This window comes from Lepisma saccharinum, chromosome 5 (assembly GCF_977018435.1).
Source record: "Lepisma saccharinum chromosome 5, izLepSacc3.1, whole genome shotgun sequence".
Classification (NCBI taxonomy): Eukaryota; Metazoa; Arthropoda; class Insecta; order Zygentoma; family Lepismatidae; genus Lepisma; species Lepisma saccharinum.
The window spans coordinates 25,354,475-25,375,053 of NC_139233.1; the positions used below are offsets into that span (position 1 = coordinate 25,354,475).

At 38.4% G+C, this 20,579-nt stretch overlaps 1 protein-coding gene across 1 annotated transcript in view; it reads left to right on the top strand.

The window, feature by feature from the left end:
• MCPH1 (Microcephalin) overlaps positions 1 to 20,043 on the top strand; it is a 47,123-nt gene extending 27,080 nt beyond the window's left edge. The window contains exons 6-10 of the mRNA XM_083122321.1: positions 6,614 to 6,738; positions 8,117 to 8,770; positions 11,550 to 11,712; positions 13,428 to 13,505; positions 19,399 to 20,043. Coding sequence (XP_082978447.1) covers positions 6,614 to 6,738; positions 8,117 to 8,770; positions 11,550 to 11,712; positions 13,428 to 13,505; positions 19,399 to 19,689 — 1,311 coding nt within the window. The 3' untranslated portion in view covers positions 19,690 to 20,043. The remainder of the gene's footprint in view (positions 1 to 6,613; positions 6,739 to 8,116; positions 8,771 to 11,549; positions 11,713 to 13,427; positions 13,506 to 19,398) is intronic.
• The last annotated feature ends 536 nt before the right edge of the window (positions 20,044 to 20,579 follow it).

Sequence of the window (20,579 nt, forward strand, 5' to 3'; positions counted from 1 at the left end):
ACAATGAGAGATTGCAGGCGGTTCAGTTGATAGGAGTTATACGTGAAAGGATTCATACCAAAAGTGGATAATAATGGATAAAAGCTAGGAGGGCCAAAAAGGCTAAGTAAAAATCAAATAAGGTAAAAGGAAACACTCACCGGAGCTAAGTAAAAATCAAATAAGGTAAAAGGAAACACTCACCGGAGCTAAGTAAAAATCAAATAAGGTAAAAGGAAACACTCACCGGAGCCTTTTTGGCCCTCCTTGCTTTTATCCATTATTATCCACTTTTGGTATGAATCCTTTCACGTATAACTCCTATCAACTGAACCGCCTGCAATCTCTTATTGTTTCCTTCTCCAAAGCTACGTCCCATGCATGCTTCCTGCACTCATGTTTGATATTAGGCCTAACACCCAAAAGCCTCACACCCAAACTGCCGTTTTCCGCCATGCCCCCAAGCATAAAACCCACGATTTTCCCACTAGCGAGAAATTTCGCTATTGAACTGACCCACGCCATGTACCAATCCCAGCTAAATCGCGCCCGAGAACTGTCCATTTCTATTCAATCCCTTACCAAAATCCTGTTGCTGACCCCAGGTAACCACCATCACAAAATAGACTCCTTCTGGCACACCGCCCATTCCATTGCCAGTGATCTTAACACTAAACACCTCCAAAAACTCTCCAATCTCTGCCGTCAAGCTTTTCAGACTGGCTGCACCCTTCCCCTTCCACTGCCGCCCAATTTCAGTCCCCCACCAACATGCCCGCTATTACCCGACCCCCCTCTACCATTGCCCACCCCTCCCACACCACCACAGACCCCCCCTGAAAACCAAAACTGCACTCCCATACATCGCACCTTGGGAAACAACCAGTCCACGGACAAACCCACCCCTACCAGATCCATGACCACCAATGACCCTAACCCACTCAAAAACAACCAGACTGTACTCAATTTATCCAGCCATAAACTGAGCACTGATGAAATAGCTGTTTTATCCAAAGGCCTCACCTTCTCCCCCACAACTCCCCCCAACCAATTCCGCCTACTTTTTGACATACACACATTTGCTCGCAGCCTCCGATGGCAACATTTCTGGGCCAAAAATCCCTCACTCCAAACTACTACCAGTGAAACCCACCCGAGCCTCCTTCAATTTAGCCCCCCCTCCTCCCAAGATCCACCCCCCCTGCCCACCAACCACCCCTTGGAAAGATACATCACTGCCGTCATTTCCACCACCTCTGACAGCTCATTCTTAAATAACTTTCACAACCAACCTAACCTCAATCCCCCCCAACAGAAAGCTCTCAGAGACCTCCGCAACAACCACAACATCAAAATCCTCCCAGCTGACAAGGGGTCCACCACGGTGGTCTTGAACTCTCAAGACTACCTGGCGGAAGCCAACCGCCAGCTGGCTGACCCCTCCACCTACAAACCCACCACAGTTGACCTATCCGCCGAACACCTCACCAAAATCCGGGACTTCATCCACACCCGCGGCCCACCTGAAGGCCTAACAGCTCGTACCACCGCCATGTTAATACCCGACAATCCCCGCACCCCCACCTTCTATCTATTGCCCAAAATCCACAAACCTGGCAACCCTGGCAGACCCATTGTGTCCAGCTATAACTCACCTACAGAACGAATCTCAGCCTTTGTTGACTCCCATCTCCAGCCTCTTGTGAAAGCTCTGCCCTCCTACCTCCGTGACACCAACCACTTCCTCCAGAAAATCAGCACCCTCCCACCATTGCCCCCAAATACCATCCTTGCCACCATTGATGTCACTTCCCTCTACACCAACATACCTCACTCCCATGGCCTCCGCTCCATAGAATTCTATCTCAATAGCAGACCCAAACCTCACAACCCCAGCACCAACTTCCTGACCCACCTAGCCCACCTTGTCCTCACTTGTAACAACTTCACCTTTGAAAACCAAAATTTCCTACAGATCCGAGGTACAGCCATGGGTACCAGAATGGCCCCATCCTATGCAAACCTCTTAATGGGCCAACTTGAGCAAGAGTTTTTGGCTACCCAACCCCTCCAACCCCTCCTCTGGCTCCGCTTCATCGACGACATCTTCATGCTCTGGACAAATGGAGAACCATCCTTGTCAGCCTTCCTGGACCAACTTAACCACTTCCGTTCCCTAAAATTCACCTGGACACACTTCCCCAACCAGATCACCTTCCTTAATGTGGACGTGCACATCGAGGGAGGACACCTGACTACCTCCATCCACATAAAACCCACCAACCACATGCAATACCTACACTTCTCCAGCTCCCACCCGTTCCACACCAAAAAAGCAATCCCATTCTCTCTGGCCCTCAGGAGACAGCGCCTGAACACTTCACCCACCTCCCGCCAGAATTATAACCTCCACCCACACCAGGCCCTGGTTAACCGTGGATATCCCTCCATCCTGGTCACCAAGCAAATATCACGAGCTGCCTCACATACCACTACCACCAAGAAACCTGCTGCCACCAACCCACCTGCACTCATCACCCAATATCATCCCCACCTCAACAAAATCAGGCACACACTGCACTCTCTTCTCCCAATCCTCCACAGTTATCCCGAAACCAAAAACATATTTCCCGACAAACCCAGAGTGGTTTTCAAACGCCCCCCTAACCTCCAAAACATCCTGGTCCACAACACTCCTTCACCACACATCCAACCCCCCCCTGCCCATAAATGCAACCGACCCAGGTGCAAGACCTGTCCCATCCTCATCACTTCTCACACCCTCCAGGTGCACACGGCCACTGGTAAATTTACCCTCCATCCCAAAGGGACCTGCCATGCCTCAAACCTTACCTACATCCTCACCTGCAACATCTGTGGTGATTTTTACCTGGGGGAAACATCAACGGCCCTCAACCTCCGCATCAATAACCACCGCTCCTCCACCCACAACCTGGACTTCACTGTCGCCGTCCACACCAACCACCACATCAGTTTCAACGACTGCTTCCGGGTAGCGATCATCCACCTCCTACCCCAACCAGCCAACACCTCTGTTCGCAAAAGATGGGAGAGGGCCTATATATCGGCCATGAGTGCAACCACTCCACCTGGCCTGAACAAGGCCACCCAGTAATGCCCAACCCTCACCCACCCTCCTGTCCTCCCTCCCAACTCATCCTACACACTCACAGTTTACGACGAGCCTGGTGACGAAACAGTGTTTTTTTCATTCTACGCACCGCTTCTTCTTCAATGGGGACCTGGCAACTCTGCAGGACCCCAACTTCCGGTTCCGTCTTCTGTTTCTTCTCACACCGATGATGCTATAAATTAGCGAAAATTTTGAATTTTCCTACTGTCCGGTGAGTGTTTCCTTTTACCTTATTTGATTTATATATATATATATTAGCAGGTAACAATATGTTATAAGCACATTCTTACTTTCCAAAGAAGCGCATGTGGGATGGCAAACGGATCCGGATCCGAAAATTCTGGATCCGGATCCGAAAGTTCTGGATCCGGATCCGAAAGTTCTGGATCCAGATCCGAAAGTTCTGGATCTGGATCCGGATCTGAAAATTCCGGATTCGAAAAATTTTAGGATCCGGTAACAACCGGATCCGGATTTCGGATCCGCCAGGATCCGGATCTGGCCATCCCTACTTTGCATATCTTTTCTGTGGTCTTCCCTATACTCCTTATTCCAAACCTCCTCTCTTTTTCGTTCTCTTCCAATTCTCCCCTGTCACTTTTCTTCCGTCTTCTGTTTATGTCCAGTCTATCCTCCTTCTCATAGCCATTCTTTTCAAGCAGTTTCCATAGGCTATTTATTTAGCCTTCTTTTTCACATTCTTTGGTGCATATTTTCTTGATTCTGTCCTCCATATTCTTTATAAAATTTATTTTTGTCACCTCACTTACATCACTTCTTTTATGGCACACTTCTTCTGATGCCAAGCGGTTTCAATTTCTTGTCTTCTCTTCCTTTTCATCAATATATCTAGGTAGCTTAAATTTTCTTCTTCTTCTATTTTGAGTTCCAATAATATTCCTCTTTCTTAATCTTGTATTTCTTTGTCAAAAATGTCGAGCTGTCTCTTCGTTCCCTTCCATATGCCAAAACAATCGTCCACATATCTGCAAAACAGAATTATTTTGTCACCTCCTTTTTCTATCACTTTCTTTTCCCATTCATTCGTAACCAATTCAGCCATTGCTGGGCTTAGGCTATAACCTATATTCAGTCCTTCACTCATTAACATTATTTTATCCGCCATTATACTGTATCCGTTATTCCAAATGGTTTCCAGCACCTTCACTACCCTTTCACTATCCCATTCTCCTATAATTTTTTGTCCCATTCTCTTTTTAAGAATGCAAAAAAGAAAAAGGAAAACAGAGCAGAGGAAGAGGAAGGGATTATCTACGAAGTGAAATGTAAAGAATGTCAGAGTGTGTACATAGGAGAAACGAAAAAAAAGAGGCTGAAAGACAGGTTGAAACAACATAGGGATGATGTACGACTTAAGAGAGAGAGAGAGAGAGAGAGAGAGAGAGGAATGTGATATTTAAACACATAAGAGAAACAGGACATGACATAGAGTGGGATGAGGCTTAGCAAATAGGAAGGGAGAAGAGAATACTAGTGAGAAAATGGAAGGAGGCCAAGGAAATAGAGAAGAAAGGTGAAGAAGACACAATGAACTGGAATGGGGGACTGAAAATAAACAAAGAATGGAAGAAGGTGTTAGAAAGAGTGGAAAGGACAAGAGAGAAAGAGGAGAGAAGAAGGAAGAAGAATGAAGGAAAAAGAGCGTGAGATAAAGAGTCCAACCACATTCTATATGGAAGTAAATGTTTAGCCTTTTAGGTGAAAGTACAGTTTACACCTGCTAGAATGTTCCAGAACAACTTTCTAATAGTCTGGAGGGGAGCAAATTTTGTATATATATATATCGTCCTGCTTTTGCATTTGTACTTGGTGCAGAGTCTGAAGAGGACCTTGCTAGAAGGTTGAAACGTTACGTTTAGTTTATGTTTTATAATAAAAATAAATTACTGACTTGGTCAGCATATTGAGTTTTTTCATTCCGTGTACAACGGTATATCATTCATCTCTGTAGGGCAATTAACCTCTGAGCTACATCATTTCAAGGTAACGCTGCATTTTGAAGTTTGAATCAGTGGCGTGGTGACCATTCCTTTTGGGGGTACAACTCGCGTTGCATTGGTCATACGATAATAATGCAAATATTTTTGTGTCCCTTACATGCCAGCAATAATTTCCATGTCCATGTCGACACTGTCATGTACTTTTTCCTAGGGGGGAGGAGGGGTAAATCCCCATTTTTCCGAAATTTTGGAATTTTGGGGGTTCTCCCCTCCCCTGCCACATATACGCCAAATTTTCATAAATTTTATATAGTTTTTTCATTCCATGTACAACGGTATATCATTCATCTCTCTAGGGCAATTAGCCTCTGATCTACACTCATTTAATTGAAACTCTGCATTTTGCTCAATATCAGCTCGGGCACCAAGGGGTTACCTGTGAAAATGGCCTTGGGATGCAAAAGGTTAAAAACTTCCAAATAATGTACAGCATGAGAAAGACAATGGGAAATGTGAAATGTGAGGTAAAAGTTTTTCAGTGATCGGCAGGATGTCGACAGCTATTGTTGTGCAGTATTTGCAACTTGAAGTGCGTACTGCTTTTATTGTATGAAGTGCATGGTGCACATGTCAAAATGCCACAGAAATGCAAACAATTAACTTCAAATAGAAAGAATTATTATGTCTACAAGAAAGAGAAACTTATTGTTCAAGACATGGCCTGCTCTTTTCCCATCACACCTGGCTGACAATTTAACTTTTGATATTTTTTTTTGTAGCAAAATAAATGTTATTTATTTATTAACCTTCTATATTCCTAAAATTTAAGTGCTTAGCCATTTCATGTGTTATGTATAGACTTCATTAACGAAACAAACAAACGAGAATGTTTTATAGCACAATAGAATTTCTACAAAATCTTAAACTTTTTCCCAAGTAGTGAACATGTTAGCCACAGGAGCCTCACCTTGGGTGCAAGCAGTTCAGGTCTGATTCCCAGTGGGATATCCAAATAATTTGGTGTTGGCACAGCATCGTGAGAACATTGAAGCCCAATAATAATAATACTAAGAATAATAATAAAAAAAACACTTTGAAAGACCCTGGCCCTTAGAGGGCTGTTGCACCATGGAGTTTTTGGTGGACGTGTTAAGGTTTGCTATAAGTTTACATTATTGAGAAGTTCCACTGTATTTTAAATGCACCATTTCCAGTGAAGACCCTAGTTTTGTATGGGGTCAGAATTGAATTGTTGTTGTCGAAGTCCACTTTATGCACATATAGGCTAATCGGGACTGGACCTACAGCTTAAAGTGGGATCCAAACCAATGTGCCATGTGCCTCCACCAAGTATTGAACCCGGAACCCCTTGATTACAAACTGACAACTTTACCACTACAGTATCGAGGAGGCCAAGGGGTCAGAATGTTAAATCAATATTTTACTATCCCATTTAATATTTTCTTTTATTTAACTTTTTGTTGCTAAGTTATTGATAGAACCTTATTGGTATTTTCAGGACAAAATTATGAAGGCTTTACAGAGCATGGCTGGAATTAGTCCTGCAGATATTGAAGCTGCTCCCACTAGTCCTACTCCCAGTGAAGACTTCCAGATTCCACTTGCAGTACGCCTGTTTAGGAAGTAAGTATTTGGTTTCAGATCGTACTCTATCTCTTGATGGGATGCATGATTATTGCATATTGAGTGTTAGAAAGCTACTTTTGTTTTCTAGGCTAACTACCACTTGCTGTCTAGATTTAGAGCAACTTGAAAAGTGTGAAATAAACATGCATTCTTCTACACCGTCATACACAGTTCCCTCTGACATGGAACAATCATTGAAATCAACCTACCAGTAAGATAGTCAGGAAATTTGAAAATACATAAAAACAACCTGGCAAAGTTTGGGAAAATAAAGTGCTTTTTATACCTGCCAGGGTTTGGGAACGAAGGCAAATTCCACTTTTTCTTGAACCAGCATTTTGACAGGAGATACAGTATTGTATTTAATTTTTCTTTGTAATTAATTTGTTTTTCACATTTATTTTGAGTAGAAATGGGACAGATTAATTGCTACTCTATTGCTATAGACTAATATAGGCATATCATTTTGTTGGTAAAATTACCGATAATTTTACTTATCCATTATATTGATAAATGTTTCATAATTTAGTGCAACATTCTGCTTGTTATAATTTTTATGGATATGAACACGCAATCTCAATTCCCTACTTTAAAAAAAGGAAATGCGTAAATTTACAGCTTTTGCATTGCAGTCACCCTGAAGCATACATTTAGTAAGGAGGTCAATGAACCATTCAGGTTTTAAAGGAACATTTGCAATTCGGTAGAATATCAGTTTTTCGGTATCAGTCAATATTATATTAGTAGTTTATCAGTATTGGCCATAACTTCATATCAGTTCTTTTGAATAGCAAATGCAGCTTAGTACTTAAAACTTGGTTTTTAATATGTTAAAATTTGGCAATGGTCAAGAACTGTATTTTAAAATTGCTTAGAAAACCTGCAAAAATTGTGGGAACCTTGTATTATGATGTTACTACATGTACACCATGTCTCCCACTCAAGTTTTTTCTGCATTATAGATGGCCATCTCATTGTTCAAATGTTTTAAAGGGATGACTTACCTTCTTGATACTGTAGGTTTGAGATCCTAATCCTGGCATGGGTAATCCTTTGTGTGTTAATTTCATTTAATTATTCATCTGTATCATTGCTAAAATATAAAAGTTAAGTAAAGTAAGACAAATATCAACTTATGACTTCTTCAAGAGTGTGTTGGGTGCATCACACTGCACACTAGCGGTCCGATGTTTCAATTTTTGGTGAAACTTGAATGCATTTTTTCCTCTTCCTCTGTATTATCAGTTCATCATTCGTTGTTGCAACTAGTGTAGAGAGGTAGAAAAAGTGACATTAAAATAGGTATATATTTTCTCTATTATCATTGAAGTTCCTAATATCAAGGTAATAGAGGGTCTATTATTTTTTTTTTCAGGTATGCATCGCCTTCCATAACTACTGGCGACAGCAGTTTTACAAGGTCAGACTGCACTGAAAATGACCTTGATTCAACGAGGGACAGTTTGGAACCATTACTGGCGAACAGTGTAAAAAAAGATTCAGATAAAGATGCCAATAAAGGCAAATGCACAGAAAGAGTTGAAAAACCAGTCTCCACTTCAACATCACCAGCAACTCACACATCTACTCATACTTCATCACAAAACAAAACTGTGTCTAAGAACTTATTTGGTACTCAGAGATGTGTTACTGAAGATGGTGACAGTCAAGAACCGTCCAACTCCCAGTTGTCGCAGCTCAGTAGGAAAAGAATAAAGCTGTTCACGCTCAGTCAAAAAGAGCCTGAAGTGATTTTACCACCAAGCAGTCTAGATGGGGTTAGTAGTGCCGAAAATGAGAGTCCAGTTCCCAGGTGCCGTACAAAGAAAACAGCCAATAGAATGCAGAGGAAGATTATCTCTGGCAAGAGAAGAAGTGTTGAACGAGATAAGGCTCATCATCGACGAAGTTCGGAAGAATTCATCAAGGAACCTCCAAAGGCTCGGAAGTCAGTTCAGCTAAGGCTGCAACAAATAAGGACAGAGTTTCAGAAAGCTCCATCTTTGGTCTGCACAAGTCTCCATTCAAAGTGAGTAGTATTTATTCAGGCAATACAGTGGAACCTCGATTTTACGTTGTTTTAGGGGACCAAGGTGTAAAAATGTTAAAATTTAGGAAAATGTAAAGTCTGGTAAAATTTTACTGTATTGGGACCATAAAGATTGAATTTATAATGCAAGAAAATGTAAAATTTGGGAACATCAAATCAGGATTCCACTGTATCAATGCTGATAAGCTTGTGCCTCATGGTACGGAATGTTGGTTGGTGGTGGCAGCGTGTATGTGTCTATACATACAGGAAGGTCCAAAAGTATGGAGACAGCAGAATAAAAGTTGAATGACATACTGTTCTGCAAAACTAATACTAGGTTTTAATAGGGGTGGGGAGAAATGTTATAGGGCATATGACGACGATGGCCACCATCTTGAATTCAACTTAAAAATTTTAGAAGGAAACCATTTATATAATCTATATATATAAAATGAATGTTTGTATTTGTGTTTGTTCAGCAATAACTCTCGAACGCCTGGAGCGATTTCAACCAAACTTGGTACACGTATCACTTGCAATCTCGAAAGAAATACTGTGGGGGTAAGAAACCCCTGACACCCCTAGGGAGGGAGTGGGAAGGGGGGTGACATGTAAAAATAATCAAACTACTGATATTAGTGTGGAATCCATAGTTTTCGGGGCCGCTGAGATGAATAGTGACGCTCCCAATGCCATTCAATTCCAAGTTAATTTTACACTAGAGTTACAATTCATTATTTTCCTGTCTAATAGAAGATTGGGATAAATAAATGCCTGGGCAATGCCGGGCAATCAGCTAGTATGTATATAAACATGAAATAAGATAAACATGTGGTGATGGTCAAGAAAGATGATCAATACTTATCATAGTGTCCCATTAACTCATCTCATTGCGATTATTTCAAAACGTGCCAAAAAGTGTAACTACAAAATCTTTTGCATGCGACTGTCACAGCACCCATCTTCTCAGTGACCTGGCTCTTGTTACGCCACATCTTCATGTCATCACTCCAATGTTCTTACTTGCAATGAGGACAAGACTGCTTTCCAGGGTGTGGGTGAAGGTGTCCAAAAGTCAACCTTACTTCCAAGTAGCATGCCCTGTTAACTTCAATGTTGCAGGCTAACAAGGCTCTGGCATCTGGACCTACAATCTGTAGGGCTACATGCTGTCCTTATGTGTGCTGAGCACACCTTTTACTCTTTACAGCCTCAGCTTTTAACCTAGGTTAGGAGACTAATCCTCATAGACACCTGTTGATTTTGGTTATGGTAAGGGGTTTGGCACTGTATAATGTCATTGGTGTAAATTGGCCAGGCACTGACGTAGCAAAATTTTTCATATTAATGAAATCAAAATTAAAGGCTGCTTTCCAAAGAAAGTGTAATCAGCCAATGAGAAGCTGACAAAGAAGGGTGCAATGAATATTATATACCTATGGACACAGATTTATTCTAAATAAAATGACGAAAGTGGTAAAAAAAATAAAGGCCACACAAATTGTATATAACATGGTGGAAAAAATGTTTTTCGACATTATTCTGCGTGATAACTGGCAACAACATACAAAAACTTCTTCAAATTGATAAGCTACTTAATTGTGTGTGTGTGTATGTGAGAGGGGATAATTTGGGTGAATATATGGGGGAAAAAATCTGTTTTGGGGTGCCCATTCATGATCAGCTCTCTCAAGTTTGATTAGATTGTGGTTGATTGATTGAGTTGGTGTTTTTAAGTCCACTTTATGCACAGTAAGGCTAATCGGGACTGGACCTACAGTTTAAAGTGGGATCCGAAGCACTGTGCCATGTGCCTCCACCGGGTATCAAACTCGGGACCGCTTGATTACAAGGCGACGAGACTACCACTGCGCCATCGGGGAGGGCAAGTTTGATTAGAGATTGAGAAGGAGAGAGGAAACGAAATGCTGCTTGACATATCTTTTGTTCCAAACCTGCATCGCAAACACAGCCTTGGTTGCAATGTTCTCTGTATTCTAAAATTCACGAAATGGTGGACACATTGTCGTGTTTGGAGGCACATAGTGGTTCGGATCCCACTTTAAACAGCAGATCCAGTCCCGGTTAGCCTTACTGTGCACAAAGTGGAATTAAAACATCAAATCAATCAACATTGTCGTGTTTCGTGCAAATAAGGTGAAAAGTCATGGAAATTAAATGTTGTTTTGATTGTCTGCTCGTAAGTTTTCACTCAAACCAGGTTCTTGATTGGATATATTTGGTACAAAAATGTTTTTTACATGTTATTTTTGTTCATTTATTTTCTGCATGGTTCATTTTAATAACATGGAAAGTTGAACTAAACATTACTGATTTATCTGTAAAATTCTGTTTATAAAAGTCAAAATTTTGATGTAATTGTAGTTGTATTTCCTGTACAAATTGTACAAGTTCCTATCATTATTCCTGCATGCTTTGAAACCAGTGAATTACATCAAGTACCCATTGGGACACAATTGCATATTAACTTATTCATTGGATTCTTTCAAATACAAGAGATATTTTCAAATAATCATAGACATATGTTAAGAATAAAATGAAATCAATTTAAAATAAGTACTACAAATTATGTCTGTAAACTTAATCCCAAATAATAAAATTGTAGGACTTGTGCAGTATTATTTTTCAATTCTGAGTATCTCGGAACTAATGAATCTTTTAGTGATGCTACTGTGGATAAAAATATAGGTACATGTTAGTCATATGGCATGCACAAGTGCTTAGATTTTGCTACCAAAAATGTTATCTTTTCCAGAGAGGTGGAGGTGGTTACGGCCATAGTGGAGAAGCTTGGAAGATTTCAGATGAAGCTGAATGTTGATGCTTATACTACGCATGTGGTGTCAGGTGGTCCTCGGCGAACACTCAACCTCTTGAAAGGGATAGCAAAAGGGTGCTGGATCGTCACTCAAGAATGGGTATGCTGTACAATAGTCTCTTTTTAGTCTTTAGTTAAGTTGATTTGTGTGACTGTTATTCTTTTAATGTGCAGAATGGTTCAGAATTTGAGTAACCTTAAGTTGGAAACCGTTGTAATGAAATATTTATAAACATAATGTACGTTCTAGGGATGGGCCAATATGAAATTTTGGCCGATACCGATAAAGTACCGATATAAAATTTACCGATACAGATAACCGATATTCTACCGATCAGATATAAAATTAGAAATGGTCTTTGAAGAACATGAAATGTTAATTGATCTCCTTAATAAATGCGTGTTTCAAGGTGACTGCAGTGCAAAATAAGTTGAATATTTAGACATTTACTTTTTTAGAAAGAAGGGCATGGAGATTATCCATAAAAATTACAACAAAATGGCAGAATTTTGCACTAAATTATAACATATTTATCGATATATCGGATTGGTAAAATAATCAGTAATTTTATTGATAAACCGATACATCGATATGCCTATATCGGCCGATACCGATAGAGTACAGATTAATCGATCCCATCCCTAGTACATTCTTGATGTTGTTTTTGTAATCATGTAGAAAATGAGTGGAAAATATTGCCGTCAGCAGTAAATTACCTTTGTTAGGAACTAATTGAGAAAAAAATGTTGAAATTCCTACAATGTATAAGCCAGTGGTATTCAAAATGTGAGGCACGCCTCCCTGGGGAGGCACCGATGTTTCGCAGGGGAGGCATGAGAACTTCCAAAAAAGAATTTGTTTTTTTTTCTGAAAAAAAAAATAATTCTTCTGTATTATTGCAACTGGTTGTCCTCCATGGGTAATGCCATCTCCCTTGTTTTTGAACTGAGACAGAAACTGCACTCGTCCTGTACCGTACCTTGCAGAAGAAAACCATGCCAATGCTGAAAACCTAATTCATAGTGCCTTTGTACAGAAATTGGCATACCTTTCTGATATTGTCCACTAACTCTGAATGTATATCTACAAGGTACAAGGGAATCCTGCAACTATCAGACATGGGGTCTGCCTTAAAAAGGAAGTTGCTGCTTTGTAAGAGGAACATTAAAGATGAAAGCATTGATGATTGCTTTCGAGCATTGAGCATGTTATTAGAGGAAATAGGACTACAATTAAATGAAACCCAAGCATTGCCTGTTTTTAACATCTATTATCCACCCTTTCTTAGTCTGTATTTATCATTTTTATCTCATATTATAATGCTGAATGAATTGATATCAGCTTATAAAACATTTTAAAATTGCACACCTCCTGAATTAATCACACACATGTTTTCATTACTTGTATATGTACAAACAGTAAATACACATGAAGATATTTTGCGTTCATCTTTCATGGTCACATTATCATTGAAGGGAGGCACATGCAGATTTTGGCAGTAGGAGCCATGACAGTTAAAAGTTTGAAAACCCATGGTATGTAAGCCTTTGTTTTTTATTATTATTATTATATGCATTCATTTTCATAATTGGGAAAAGAGAGATGCAGTAGTATATAAATACGGAGAAACTAGTACTCACTTTTATCCGTGAGTTCCAACAAGGAGGGTGGCAGTGGCCACTGAAATTAATTGAAAAAGAAAAAACAGCTTCACGGATAAAAGTGAGTACTAGTTTCTCCATATGTATGCATTCTAGTTATTCATGTTGTTACTTATGTCCTGGATTGCTGATGTTAAGAAAATTTCATTCTAGGTTTTGAAGTCTCTGGAAAGAGGTAGCTGGCTAGATGAGGAGGATTTTGAACTCACCTGTTTTTCACCTGCTGTCAAGGTAGGATTTCATTTGAAACACACAAAATTTCTATTATTATATGAGGGTTTGGACATAAGTTGTGGTGACTATATTTTATTCTCAAAGTTATATGTTGGAACACAATATGATCAGGTGTCCTGGAAAACATGGCACTTATTGTATGTGAACATGTCGCTAGATAGAAATGTGGATGGCTATTTTACAGTGGTAATTCATTGTTGCGTCAATTGCTGTCGTGCCACAGTGAGCTGGTGGAAACTGTGGGGAGTAGTATCCTACCAATAGCATGTGCCTCTTTTGCCCCTGTAAAGCTCCGACTTATCAATACATGTGGCATGATGCTATCTTTAAGGATTCTGGTCGCTTCCTTATCCTGCACCTGGTGCACATGATCTGCATTTTGCATACATTCCACAGTACCATACACTGCATCCTTCCATTTGTACATTTCGGATTTTCCTGCCGGTCCTTAATTCTCATGAAAAAAAGTAGTTGCCATTGACTTATTCCCCAACCCTCGTATATGCTTTGTGGTTCCTTGTTTGAAAGGGTCAGGTTGCTTGATATATAATACGCGTATTAACTTACGTTTTGCGAGTATCGAGGTAACTCCTGCGACGTTTCCTCCTTCCCCAGTCTGCTCACGTTTAGGTTATGTATAAATCATAACCTCGTCGAACTCTCCGTAGGATTGGTAAAAGGTGTATGGTTAAAAGACAGTAAAAATCTAAAACCCATGTCGTTTTCCCAATTAGAAACTGCACCTTGTAATGTTAAAACTTTAAAACTGTGAATAGCCACAGTCCGCGTGCAGCGAAAGTAATGAAATTAAGAGTTACTTCTAGTTATTTTTGTTTACATTTGTGCATGGAAAGATATTTTCTTCAGCCAGATTTTCAATGTCTTGAACCAAATATTGTATTCACCTCAAATAATGGGAAAGTTGGTGATTAATAAAATTGTGAGAACACTGCATGTACTCCAGCAGACACTGGCCCTTTCACATAGTGATCTGGAAAACTGTAGTTAATTGTGTTGACCAATTTGCTGGTCAGATTGGCCTTCACACTTAAGCATGCCGATGAAGTTGTTAACCTGTGCCCATCGCAGCATCAGATTCATCATCATCATCTCAACTGATGAAAACTGTTTGGAACTGGAAATATTAGGGCTGTATCACCTATACCAGAAAGTATCAATTTGAATTTAAACATTGATACTTTTCCAGAGTCCAGGAATTTCACCGGATCCTCAAAAATGCTGCTTGACACTTGGTCTAAATATCCTGAAAATTATGCAAAATGCATAATTGCCATATTGTGGCAACAGCATTGAGGGGAGAAGTGGATTTTGCAATTAAATCATTATCTCGCGTGAAATTATGAATACGTGGTATAGTTCCAATTAAAAACTTAAAAAATTATAAATCTTCTGAACTGCAGGGTGGCGAAAAGGTTTGGAGGCTTTCTTTAAATATTTCAACAGCATAAAACTACTCTATAAATATATAAATCTAAATCACTAACTTTTCAAAAAACTTAGTAACTAGTAATAACAACAAGTAAACATAAAATTACAATAAGTGCTCTAAAGTTGCTTCCTTTTGGCTCAATACATTTGTGAAGTCGTCTCTGAAAATCATTAACAATGGTTGCACACTGTTCGACAGAAATTTCGTCCCATGCATGCTGTAAAGCTATTTTGAGTGAATACACCAATTTGTATGGAATGTGAGGAATCTCCTCCAAAACTGACCACAGGGCATTCAAGTCCATATAATTTGAAGGTCCTTGCCCCCAAAACCATGAAACAGCTCTTTACACATTGAAATTGTTGATTGAGCTGAATGTACTGGAGCCCAGTCTTGCAGAAGTGCTCTGTTGCTCAAGGTTCCAAAACGTCACGGAGAACAATTTATTGATTAGCAGCATTAATTTTCATATTCTTATTGATGGACACCAAGAGGATTTTCCCCGTCACACAAATGCTGCATTTTTAAAGCTAGGCTGTTTGGGAAAAAGCACTTAAGTCAAACATGTAATTTTACAGCAAACTGTTTTGTTACATGTTACGTGCATGTTATGACACAAAGGCATCAATGAATGCTTAGTTTTAGGTAACTAATATTGATGTGCATTCACAACAACGTGGGTCATATTGAACCACAAAACTGCTTTGTATGCTATGTATCGTCACTTTTGAATCACCCTGTATATTCTTTTAATAGCAAACATTACAGACATGATATACATGTTGGATCATCACTGTTTAGAATCTATACACGGGCCCAATATAAAATTATACTGATAATTAGGGGACATTTATATGCACTAAAAAAGGCCAAAATATGCAAATATGCACTTAAAAAAAACTATTTTAAGGTTCTGTATGCCTTACATGGGAAGTAGATGTATCACAGGGTGGCTACTCACCGGGAATTCCTTGAATTCTGCATGAATTATTGGCTCCGGGAATTATGCTTGAATTTTTCTCTGTAGACGTGAAAAATTGCAACTTTTATTATTCCAATCCTTATTGAATTTATACATATTTGTAAATGCTTTGAGGCAAGATTTCCACAGTAATAGGTTCTATTTTTATTGAAGAAGGAAAAGAATCAATCCATTTACTTTTTAGTGTCCTTTGCAGAACAATCTATCTGACAGACAGAAGATTATTGCAAGATAAGGTCTCCTGAAGTTGAATAGGCAAATTTGAGTTTGAAATTAACAATTTTTCGTATATTAGTATATCCCATAACATCTGTGATGTATTTCGAGTCTGAATATGTGAAATTGCAAATGTAAACTCCGTACCTTATACATAATAATTGAATTGATTTAGGATTTTTGGATACATTGGAATCACACAAACCCTTTATATTGTTAATATATTTGTGTGTGTGTGTGTGCGTTTGTGGGTGGTGAAAGTCGTAATACCCTTGAACTTTGGAAAGTTCACCTTGAAAACCGGGAATTATACTTGAATTTTATCATGGTCCTCGAGTGGCCACCCTGTATCAGTAACTCACTGAACGCATTTATAGAAATGAAATTGTGGTAAATTGTGCTATTTAGGATCACCAAAATATACTAATGTTTTTAGTTTCACGTAACAAAATGATTATATTACACGCAATCCTTTGTCTAGAGGCTCTGTCTAAAAATTGCAATATTGCAATTATAATAATATACATATCTAGAGGCTCTGTCTAAAAATTGCAATATTGCAATTATAATAATATACATATCTTGTTGAAAACACTGTGCTCTTTTCATTGCATTAATCAATATCCTATTCTTTTACATTAGCATTTCAATACACTAGATGTTATTTATCGATGTTTTCAGAGGAAACACTTGCAATTGTCAGAAAGTAAGTCCTGTATTTTGAAAATATTCTTTCCATTTCACAAGATGCCACTTGACAGTATTTGCTCGTTTCATTTCTTGTGTTGATATCCTTATGTACAATGGAGTTTTCTGTGTTAAGAATTTTCAAATAAATAAAAAAAATCAGTTGTGGAATACCCAGGCAAATCCTGGAAGTGTTCTTCCTTGCAACACCAAGTTCACCTGTCGCAGGAACTCCATACCTGGGTTTCTGGGAGCCATTGCTAACTGCTTCTTCAATTCAGCTTTCTCAACTTATCCTGGTACTATATTCTTTTGAACAATATCGAAAAGAGATTGGATGGACAAAGAAAGATAAAAAATAATCTTTGTCCATTCAAAGCTATCAACGAAATTTTACCATATTTTTAATCATTTATGATTCAGATTAACAGCATTTTCATTCAAATGAACAACACAATCATAAATTGCACATGGTACAACATGGTACCATAATGGGTAGGATGGTCTAGTGTGGGGATTCAACCTGCAAACATTCCCAATGTGAATCCATCAGCTTCAACGTCAATTCAAAGGAAGCAATGCTGGATTGCTACTTTTAACGTGCAGTTCTGGTGGCAAAAGAGTTTGCACAGAGATAAATGTATTATAGACAGATATTGAACTCTGGCAGTAAACCATCTGCACTATGAATCTGTGTTTGGCACCTACCGTAACACGAGTTGAACAAACGCTATTTGTCGAGTGAGATTTAATGGAAAATAATGCACGACAGACCAAAGAATAAGAAAGGCATAACTTTTTAAACATATATTGTGCTGTAGGTTATATATGAGATACAATTGTGACAATTTTCCTAATCAAAAATAGGGACCGTGTTATACGCCCACAAAAAACCGATTTAAATATATCAATAAGCACACAAATTCCAAGGAGGCTATCTCAGTTTCTATAGGACTGCCATCTTTCTCCTTCCAATTACATTAATAGCAAAATTAGCACTTTATCCAACTTTATTATACATCAAGTCAAAGGCCGACCGAAACAAACAGTTTTAATTGTTCATTCGTCCGCTGCCTGACTGAGCAACATCCTAATTGCTGATTGGCTACAGAGAACTAATTCCGTGACCATCCCAATTCCCTAACTTAATGTTCTTAGGCTTTGCAGAAGAATGTTTTCGCAATGTGTAAGAAACATTACGGAACTTGAATGCCCAAAAGCGAGGAACACACAGCAAGACACTAAATATTGCACATGCCCCAAATGAAGCACATATTAAATTGTTTTTCACAATTTTAAAAGTTTGTGTCAAATAAAGATTTTCCATGACTTAGTGGAAAATCCTGGTAAAGGCAATGAAATTAATTATTTTATTTTCTTTCGTTACTTGCCAGAATTAGAAACTGAGAACACATTTTACTTTTTCCTTCCAACTGGTTTCTTTTTGTTTCTACGTATAAAATTATATCTAACTTTGTCAGTTATTTACAACAGTGTTGAATAAACTTCGCCAATTTATTTAACATACAAAGTTGCAGATGTTACATGTAGATGTAGTATGCTCAATCATTGTAGAATAGTCTAAAAAGTTATTTAAATATAGCTGAAATACCTGAAAAACTCACAGAATGCAATTCCCCCCAAATGAGCGTTAACGCTGGAGAAGTTCCTTGTACCTTTACTATTCACCATTGAAATATGCTCAATCACATTTATGCTTAGTATTTTCGTATATAATTACCAGGGAGCGGATTTTTAGGTAGAAACTTTCTTTTTTTTTTGCTACGTAAGTCGAGTAGGAGTGTGGACCATGTGACTGCAATTTCAACTGCAGTCTTATTTCACACAAAATGTATATTGCTAGGGAAAGAATATAAAATGTATATATTTTAGACATTCCAGACAAAATAAAGTTTCCAAATTCTTTGTGTACATTCATATTTTTGAACTAAATATGCCGTAAATGAGTAAATCCTATTTGGGACTCCACAACACACTAGTCACTACAGTTAAAAGTGCAATTCAAATCATTGACGTATAAAGGTCATTCTTACAATACAAATCATTGTTCAGAGATAATTGGTGTGCATTTTCAATGGACAATTTGGAAATAAGCTTTGTTGTTCATGGTAATCAACAAAATGCAATAAGCAACTAATGCTCTGCTGTTTGGTTTGATTTGGTGTTTTTAAGTCCACTTTATGCACAGTAAGGCTAAACTGTAGGTCCAGTCCCGATTAAAGTGGGATCCGAACCACTATGTGCCTCCACCGGGTATCGAACCCGGGACCCCTTGATTACAAGGCGATGACGCTACCACTGCTCTGCTCTCACTGGCAAGTATGTATCTGTTTGACAGAATTTTGAATGAAATTTATTTTATTTTTAGCCACATATTTATGATGATTTTATAACAATTTTTCAGTCTTTTAGCACCTAAAAACTTATTCCCTAATAATTACACATGATCCATGAGTAGAGAAAAATATATAAGTTCAACACATTATTTTTTGTTACAGGCATGTGTTAAGTTTGAATTTCATTCACTGTTTCAGCAATGTAGGCTGGAGAAGCTTTCATTTGGGCCAGCATTTCAGTTAGACCTGTTTGCCAATTGCGGACCCATTTTTCTCAGTCGAAAGTGCATTCCTCCTGCAAAAGATCTGGAACTGTTAATACTGTGGTGCGGGGGGACAGTGGCTAGATACCCAAGGGCTGCCAAAATAGTAGTTGGAGATTCTTTTCGCACCGGGAATCATTTTTGTATCAACGAGAAGTGGATCTTAGATTCAGTGATGTTTAACGAATTGAAGCCAATGCACTTGTACACTTTGCAAAAGGAGTAGGTATTGTTTACATAATTTTTTGTATATACTAAGACAAGTTTTGTAAGTAGTAATTTCTATGTATTTATTTTTTGATTATAATTTGGGGATAATGAATTGTAGACTTGTAGTTAAAGTTCACACTAGAATAAATTTTCAAGTTTGATTACATTATTCAAAATACTTGTTTGTAAAAATATATGATGTAGTCCCGACTGCACTCTGCTTATAGAGATGCATTTATATGTGTGTGTATATATATATATTTATGTACTTTTTGTATAAATACAAGGAAACTAATTAAGTTATAAAAAGTTTATATGATTTTTGCATGAATATAGTGAATGTTTGATATTGCTGGCATATTTTCGTATTTTTTTTTTTTAAAAAAAAGGATGTTAGAAAATTTAAAATTTGGGGTATAATGTATTTATTTGGCTCCTATTAAAGTTATTTTTTGCAAATATATAAGGGTAACTAATTTTGTATGTCCAGATATTGCATCTTTTCACATAGGATTCATCAAGAATGAACAAATTGTGGCATAAGAACCAAGGGGACCAATTTATCAAATTTACAGGATAGAGAAGAAATAATGTATCCTTAGGACTCTTATAACGAGTCAGTAAATTGGAGATGCATCACCACCTTACTGCTAAGGATTAGAAGTGGAGGTGTCGATCAGACTCAAAATATGGCTATTCAGAGGAGTTTATTTATGCAAAATTGAAAACTATTTTTGGTTCTATTGATGAAATGTCAATTTCATATCAGTATTGGTTGAAAGTGGTTATGGGTCATCATTAGAGAAGAAAATAGTAGATATGCTCGTACAGTCATGGACAGCTCTGGGTTGTAATGATCATGTTGAAAGTTAATGGGACTGTTACAACTCAGAAGTGTCAGTGACT